General features: G+C 39.1%; 1 protein-coding gene across 2 annotated transcripts in view; it reads right to left on the reverse strand.

Moving 5' to 3' along the window:
- Positions 1 to 9,419, reverse strand: part of LOC116035265 (CUB and sushi domain-containing protein 3-like) — a 269,787-nt gene that overhangs the window by 93,220 nt on the left and 167,148 nt on the right. For both annotated transcript variants that reach the window (XM_031278268.2, XM_031278267.2), the window contains exon 38: positions 530 to 648. In XM_031278268.2, the coding sequence (XP_031134128.1) occupies positions 530 to 648 (119 nt within the window). The remainder of the gene's footprint in view (positions 1 to 529; positions 649 to 9,419) is intronic.

The following is a 9,419-nucleotide window of genomic DNA, read 5'->3' on the forward strand; positions in this document are numbered from 1 at the left end:
TTAAGATGTGTGTAAGAAGTTGCTGGTTGGTCCAGAGAGAATGTGAAAAGAAGTGAATGCCTGAGACATGAAGAAAAATCGGTGTGGGATTAGTGAGGCGACTGTTAACACAATCCATCGCCCGTGGCGTTGGAGGGTTCTACAGCTCAAAACGCCAGAGCTACAGTATCTACTCAAGGAGGATTGGGGAAAGTTAAAGCTGCTTTGTAATAGGCGCACACGAACACACACGAACATCCAAGCAGAGAAGCACGCAAGCAAAGTACACACAATAAAGATGCAAACTTAAATACATGGACAGTTACCTCACCCTTGTGCATTCAAACATTTTCTTTTCTGTAAATACTGTTTCCGCTCACACACACACAAATTACATAGAAAAAGTACTTAGTAACGCTGCCTTGACAGACTCAGCCTTTGGGGGTATTCCCTTAAAAATTGTCACTCCAGGCAGGTAGATATGATTCACTTATCATAACCATAAAAGAGCTGGATATCTGCTTTACCAGCACTGTATGCTTTCACCTACCTGTAACGAGAAGCCTTGATCACATTGGAAGGAAACCATGTCACCCACAGTGTAGCGGTCGCCCACTTTCTGGCCGTTACTGGGAGGCAGCGGCTCTGGGCACGAATCCAAACCTATTGCTTAGGACAGTCACAACACACAAGTGTGGACAGCGATCATTCTTCTGCACATTATAGGTACAATCAAAACATGCAACTGCTCAACACATTTGTTATTGTTTAATTGTTGAAAATCCATTGTATAATTAATGGCAACATTTATACTTAATGACCTAATACCTATAGAGAAAAGGGAAACATTTAATTAAAACCAAATATTTAAAAACATGTAATTACACAGTGCCTCATTTTAATGTGCTTGCACAATAATTGAGTATTTTTTTTTTTCTCCTTCCCATCATCATAACATTTAGAAACTGGAACAAGTCACAAAGCTATTCTACTGGTGGCTGTAATCGCAAAATCCTTCTGACTGTGATCTGAAGCGATCACTGTGAAATTACAAAGCAATCCTTGACAGAAGCATTGAGCTCCACTGGAACAAAGTGATTACAGTGCCACTTGCCAGGTACCGAGAGACCTGATATTGTGTTTTATTGGGTTAAAAGCAATGGTGATCCCAGCTATGGGCGGTGTAATGTAAGGTAATTTGAGGTTAATTTAAGCTACAGCTACTTTTACATACAGAAAATATATTCTACAGTTTCAGAATAATATGTCCTAGAGTAGACTCAATAAATACATATACAATTCACAACTGCAGGCAGAGAAGCAAACATCTCACATTACTTCACAATACTTCATTATTGATATGCCCATTACACGCTGTTACTCAGTGAAAAGTAGCAATGGAAATTTTTTTAATTTTGGAAGTTTTCAACTGTCAAGTCATCTATCAATAGGTTGTTTAAATTCACTATTAAAATTGGCTGTTGTGCTGCTGCACCAGTAATACAAAAATGAAAGAAAGGAGACCTTTGTAAAAGCACATACACATTCATGCAGAAGTTCTTTCCATGACGCATAATTATTAAGCAGGCCGTAGGGTGAAAGGTAGTGGATAGGATATTCTAACCCAGCAACAAAAATAATACCAATGTATCCCCAACATATGTGTAGGCACAGATAACACATCCTCAAAAAAGAAAAATACACACAAATGTTAACCTACCCACAAGTAGGTGGGTGGATGAATGTAAACATATCAGCTGAAATGGCCTCGAAAGATTCAGAACAATTTATAGGCAACTCTTCAGAGCACTGAGTAGCAGGAGTGGCCACTCCACTGAGCATCTAGTGATATTTAGAGAGGATATTTGGGTGGGAGGAGACAGTAACCTAAGAGGCGCAGAGCAGGAAGCAATATGACAGATATTCACATATACAACAACTAAAGAAGAGCTATTGCACAAGGTGAGTGGGTGGATTCTTTGAAGTGTTGTCATATGTGGGTTTAAATAAAGTATGACTTTGACAAATTAATATGAAATTGATTCAAGGATATTTGATGATGCAATTCATGAAAGAGCTGCCTATAGTGAAAGGCTGCCATGATGTAGGTTTGACATCAAAGCACAATGCAGCTATAAATAACTGTTTCATGAAATGATCATGATTGTTTTAACTGTAGGGAACAATCGGCCTTCCCTTTGCAGTGTTTTGTAATACAGTTGCCTAATGCAGTGCATTATTACTTCAATAGTGGTTCAAAGAATCAAAGTGAATATAGGATTGGTGAAATATTGTAATAGAGGATGCTCTGACAACTGTTTGCATTATATACAGGAACAAAAAAGAAAGTGCATGTGTATCTACATTCATGTCACACAAAGAACACTAGAAATAAACTTACTCATACAAGACTTCATGGATTGTCAGTAGGCTTTCAACCAAAAACATTTTGTTGGTAAGCATATATTAAACCCCGCATTAATCAGTGATATCAAACAATCAAAGTAAGTTTCCAATTTACACAGCCAGAGGCAGTGTGCCAGGTCTTAACTGGGCACAAATGGACCTTTACGGTCAGGTCAGTTTAAGAGTGGGTGCCCACTAACAGACGGCACCCTTGAGCTCCAGATGGGTTCCAGTCAAGTTGTCAGAATACACATTTTGGCAAGGACTGGTGTCACCCTGCTGTGAGAAGGTCGACACCCACTGTTCCTGAGTACGCAACTGCGTCTGGAGGGAGTCCCGTCCATGAAACATGCTTCATATTTTTAACAGCGTGTCTTGCCGGTTGTATATGGACAATGAAATGTCAGAAGTGTGTGTCAGCATTATGCATCGCTTCTATTGGACTCCCCCCAAATAGTTTAGAATTGATTTGAAAGACACACCAAATTGTTGGAAATGTAAGACAGAGGACAGCCAACTACTTCATGTCCTGTGGTCCTATGATAAGGTCCAGGAATCATTTTGGACCGGGATACATGATAACCTATGTCAGATTGCAGGGACCCAGGTTCCATTCAGCCCAAGATAATTTGTTCTAGGAGATGGCTCAATCCTAAGTGGAATAGATAAGTACATAAGAAGCTGGGTCAAAAGTAGTTTAATGATAGCCAGACAGATTCTTTTAAGAGGATGGAGAAATGAAGGGGTGCCGTCAATCCAAGAGCTTGTGAGATGGCTTGGGTTGTGGATTTTGAAAAAATGTCAAACGGTTTGCCAGACTAGATGTCTAACGGGAAAATGGGGAAGGTACCTGAGCTTTCTAGAGGGCTCCTAGGAAGCTTTGTGCTGGGAAGAGACGTATGATGGGTTTATGGTGTTGTCATTTATAAATGTTTATTTGGTCTATAGCTTCTCCAGTGCTTCATTTGTAAAGTGGGAGGTCCCGGAGCGCAGAGGGGGGGTGGATCCGGCGACTCAAAACGAGGGTTGGAGGTAACGGAACAAAAAACAAAAAAAAAATGACTGCCTACGTAGCTTCTCTGACTAAACAAACCTAAACAACACTGTGTACATCAGGGCAATGTTAATTTTAATTTCAGAACATGCACTGCATGGGTACGAAATGTAATGTCTCCACATTCTTGATCGGCGGAAACGATTTTTGCTTGTTTGGGATCCGACTAGCCAGCGTATTTGAACAAGTTAAGCAAACTTTGTTGTCTTTTTGACATTTTTCCCCTGAGTGAAACGAGGCTAACAGCAATCTCAACCAGCACAAGCGCATGTGTCACTTGAAGTGCCTCCCCACCCTCCGTCCCTCTCCCCCCTCTGTCTTACCCTGAAAATTCACCTCAAAACGCATCGAAAATGCAAACACAAGATGTTTGTGGAACTTCAATGGGGAATAAAGACTAACAAGACAGATAACAACATTGAACAATACACAATCAGTAATTTATTTTTTTCATTTAGGCGATTAATTTTGCATAGTGACACAGGAGGTGCTGGATCCAATAAAAAAGGTTCCGGATCTAACGTCGGAGGTGCCGGAACATGTTCTCAAATTAAGCCCTGAGTTTGTCTATTTTGTTATTATTTTGTTGCATGGTCTTGAATGTTGTAGTTACTGTGTCATCTTTTCTTGATTTTTGGCTGGGTGGGTGGTGATGACAGGGGTGGGGGGTATGTTCATGTTACAAATTGTATGTTTTGTGTGTTGGGTTAAAAAAGTTTTTGTTTTTGTTTTTGTTAATCTCAAAAAAAGAAGTGTGTGTCACCAGTTACTAGCTAAACTTGCCTACCCCCCAAGTGTAGCTAAGAGTTTGACCTACTCTTGTTTGCAATTGAATATGGGAATTTACATAAATGTATTTATTTCAATAATATATTGGACCTGTAAAAGAAAACTGTTTAGTATTTAAAAAAGTAGGTTGGTCACAAAAAATACACCAAGATAATGAAAGCTACTTTGCAGATACAAAAGCAAAAACATGCAGCTTACACAATAGAAAATAGTTTACTGAGTGGAAAAGCGGTCTCTCTGTAAGGGTACACAGAAATGCAGCAGCAAACTGAAGTTTGCAAAGCACAGTTCTGTGGCTATATACTGTCAACAGCACAGGCAACTGAGAATTTAAAATAAGGAAGAGATCATTTAGGTGGGTGGCGACATGTGTAGGCCTGTCACGATAACAAATTTTGCTGGACAATAAATTGTCCCAGAATTTATTGTGATAAACGATAATATTGTCGTTCTGAGACAATTTTCATCTAATATAATGATAATGGCACAATAATGCAGGTACACCTTTTCAAAGATCAATAAACTTTATTTCTAAAGAATATTTAACACTGGAACTGGAAGACATTTTAAATATCCACAATAAATGAACAAAACAACCAAAAAACAATAAATAAAATGGACTCTTATGTAGGCTACGGCGAAAGCTCTGCCTCTATTAACAAAAAGGTGCATATGCATGTTTGTTGTGTTGCCGCGTTAAGTTGCTACTGTTTTACAACAAATGCGACATACCGACTCGCTCAGGTTAAGTGGTTCACCACGGTCATTCGGTTTGAATCCGAAGTGCTCCCACACTGCAGCTGTCGCATTTGGCTTTGAAACCAATTCCATCTTTTTTTTTTTTATTCCTCCAACTCTCAACTAGCGTTTTCTCTGGCTATACTCCTCACGCAGCTCTTTTGCTGCACTCTGTGGTAGGCTACGGCAGGAGTCCCGCCTCCCCCACACAGAGACCATGCGGCTGACAAGTGACTGACACGAGGGTTCTGCACCGGAGTGGTCATCCAGTCTCTTTGGTAGAGAGAGAGAGAGAGAGAGAGAGAGAGAGAGAGAGAGAGAGAGAGAGAGAGAGACAAACAAGCATGCAAATGGAAATGATCACGGACGGAAAAATTATCGAGCTCATTTTTATTTATCATGCGATTAATTGATTTATTGCCTATCGCGATAGGCCTAGACATGTGCAGTAGGAATGGAGAATGGAGTAGAGCAGATAATTTAAGGTACATCAAATGCACATTTCTGCCTCAGTCACTGTGTCGTGTGAAGTTGAGCTTGTACACAAACCGACTGGTCTATCTCACTGTCAATCCACATATCTATAGCGCGGGTCTTCAAAATAAGCTATCGTGCTTGCCTGTAACCCCTAACGTGTTAGGATGATCCGATCAACATATGAGCATCATCGTTTGGTTGTGTCCAATTCTACTTATGGGGGAAGAGGCTGACTAGTATGTTATGTATTGGTTATGATGCTTTTGTAAACTATTCACAGTTGACCCTTGACCATGTATGACACAAAACAACGTTTTATTTTATCACATTTTGCCTTTTTTATTAATTGGTTATGAGGATGTTGTAAACCCAAAGTTCCTGTCAGTTTCAAGAAAAATCTCACAGCTGTCACCGAGTTAAAATGCTCTTTTGTAAAAAGCTATCATATTTGACTACATTAGAATTCTGATAAAATGCATTCAACATTTTTTCTATGATCCTACATTAATCCAGAATGCAACTATTCACATCAAATAAATCATATTATTTTATTTTGAAAAATGAAATGAGCAATACATCCATATTTGAAGGTAATGAGTGACTTTGAGAGGCTTATAAATAGTAGTAGTAACAAGTGATGATTATCATCACAAATATCAGATTGTTATCTTCCTCTGTATGCTGATCATCATCATTCTTCATTATCATCATTAACCAGCAAAATAATTGCATTTTCGCTACCTTCATAATTAAGTAAAACCACCAGTCTAATCAATTTGACAACTAGGTGATCTGCACAATTAACTGACAGTATCAAAACCACAATCATATTAATTTGCAAACACAATTAATATTCTTGATCCTGCCATCATGACATTTATACATCAATCATAATACAAAAAACTGACACAAGCCTCACATTTCTTGAAAGTGGGCACAAAATCTGTTACTTGTGGGGTGTGAATGCACATAGGCAAGATTTTTTTTTATAACTTTGATAATTAAAAGCACAAAAACCATCCCGTCAGGATGCAGTACAACTTGAAAAAAATACGGGAGAATAAATACGCTAATGGTAGGAATGTCAGTATCTGCAGATAAAGTCAGAGTGGGATTCAATAATCATCAATCACATCAGCTTCTTCTATCCTTTTAAAAGCAGTGGGTGGGGAGGAGAGATATCTCTGAATTAAGTATGTATCGTGAGGATGCCTGCTGTGCACCTCGCTTACAGTCTGGTGTTTAGTGTGTACAGAAATACAGAAGGTCATGCACCTATTATGTTAAATCCCACTGCAGTCCATCACAATTAAAACAGGTTAAACAACACTCCTCCAGTACCCCATGATTTATTCATGGAGCTTTTTTGGCTATCTTGCCTTCATCAGATCGGTGCCTGAGGCCGTTTCCAGTTTCTGGGTTTCTTAATTCATCAATGGCTAAAAAGGCTGAATATCCATTTTTCAATACAGGTAAACAAATTCTGTAACCTTCAACCTAATTATTCAGGCTACTCTTTTTCAAAACACGCTGTATTCAACTAACCTCCATCACTTATCATTATGATTTCCCCGAATTCATTTCAAAGTCCATCTGCATTTGAACTTAACGGTGCAAATAAAGAGACTTGCATCCAAATGAAACTGACACTTCTGGTGGCTTTGCACTAGCATAACATTGAGAGTTGCAAAGTACATACTGACTAGCACATGAGAAAAAGACCACATCGTAGCCATTTTACATTGTATGGTTCACTGCTGAAGAAGCAAGTGTTAAGAATATGTGGAACTTGATTGCAAGTAATCAAGTATGTGTATGGACCAGGTGATTGTGATTTTGCTCTTGGTCTTTAATGAGTGTGCAAGGTTCAGCCATGATATAATAATTTACTTGAAAAGTACATAAATTCAGGTACTTATCAATAATCTGTAGTATGCTTAGCATTTACAGAAAACTGGAATTACTTTATTTTTTATTTAACCTTTATTTATCCAGGTAAGCCGACTGAGAACAAATTCTCAATTGCAACGACTACCTGTCACATTCACACAGTAACACATTTCGTGAGCTTAGAATTATAAGGTTCTATCTCCACTTTTGGTCGAAATTGAGTTTTTGACATAATCTGATCCATTAGGTGTTTATTGATGCCTGTGTGGTGTTATTTTTGTAAAAAAAAATTTTGTTAGTTAGTTATTAATAAAATAAAATACTACATAACAGTTTTGCCAGCTGGGATGTAAACACTTTGATGCTCAATATCTCAGAACTAACCTAAACGGAGATAGAACCTTATAATTCTAAGCTCACGATTTATACCTGGAAACTACCCAGTACAACCACAGTCTCCCACCCAGATTTATTCCGTCGGTCTGGGGATTGAACCAACAACCGCCCTGTCACAAGCTTGCTTCTCTAACCTTTAGGCCACCACTGCCCAAGCATTACAAAAGCATACCAGTGTTTCCCACACATAGACTAATTTGTGGTGGTGCGCCACACAATCAACACCAGCCGGCACATATTGCGTATTCATTCACTGCATTTCCTTTCCCTGCTCGCCTCCGTCACTCACGCGTCTCTCACACACAGATACACACACAGCCCCTCTCCTCCGTGCACAGTGTCTGTCTCCATCAAAACGAGAGAAGACGGCCGGTGAAATTCACAAGTTCACGAAAGGATCTCGTGAACACCTTTACACAATCACACATTAAAAAGTCCTATAAAAAAGATTTAATATTCTGAATACGTTGTCAGTGTGTTAATGTTGGAGTCCCGACCCGACTCTTAGCAAACAAGCGATGCGCCTGCTTTAGAAAGTTAATTAGTCGCAAGTTTGCGGTAAAATGCAGTTGGGTTGTCGAGGTCAAAGCACTATATGTAGCAGCTGTGAATCAAATAAACGTATTATATATAATGTTATGTCATTTTTTTACTCTTACACTGAATGTCTGCTGCTTCAATCCAGATGAGTATTGAACAGTATTTTCCGCGACTGAAAAAGGCACATGGTGAGGATGAGGACCAGCCTGAACCGGAAGTATCAGTCTGAAACAGAGCTGAACAGTCTGACCAGTGTAATTAGTTATGTTATTAATTTGTTTACAATATTTTCAGGCTTCAACCAGTGCTGCTCAAGCAGAAAGACAGGGTCACTGGGAGAGAAAGAGATAGATTTGTTAGGCATTGAAGAAAGAGTAGGAGAGGAGGACAGCATCCAACAGCGTGTCCTCCTCAGTTTTTGATACTTGATTCTTACGAAACTAAGTATTTCACCCATCCTCCCGCACCACAAATTGCTTTCTAATCTGTGGGAAACATTGCATACGCATTACCATGGTGTCCTTTGAGTGGAGTGACTGAATCAGCACCAAGATCTGTCAATATATTTTTTATACGACATCTAATTTCAGTGGATGAATTTCTTTTCTAGAATTGATTCATTTTGTTGTCACAGTCACTATATGTAGCTCATGTGGAAATAATGTAGGCCTCTGCAGACTGCAGCAATTGAAGACCAGTGTGGGATTTTATTTGGGATGTAAACCGCCATAACGCCTGTGTGAAGTGGCCAGTTTTGTTTTCAGCTATTGCTTACTGCATACTGTCTGCCTTAAGAGAGCCGGTTAAATGCTTGGCTTTTAAAAAGTTGTAGTGTTGGGTGGTATAAGATTTCTATAACTGGTCTCAATGGACTGCAACAATCCCCCAAAGGAAACATTTTAAAACAGATGGTTGACTGGCTGGGTCTGTGCCAATCCCTCTTGCCTTTTTCTTCCCACTGAGCATTCAGAGAATTAATTTGTGGCTAAAACCTGGAGTGTGTAAAAAATAAAAGGCTAGAAATAAGATACAAACATACAACCAACTAGTCTGGATAGAGGATTGCTGTAATTTGACCAAAAAAAAAAAAAAATCTGAATCTGAACTCACAAAATGGGAAACAATGGTCCACAAAAACAGAAATGCTTAA

The sequence above is a fragment of the Sander lucioperca genome, chromosome 10, assembly GCF_008315115.2.
Source record: "Sander lucioperca isolate FBNREF2018 chromosome 10, SLUC_FBN_1.2, whole genome shotgun sequence".
In the NCBI taxonomy this organism is placed as follows: domain Eukaryota; kingdom Metazoa; phylum Chordata; class Actinopteri; order Perciformes; family Percidae; genus Sander; species Sander lucioperca.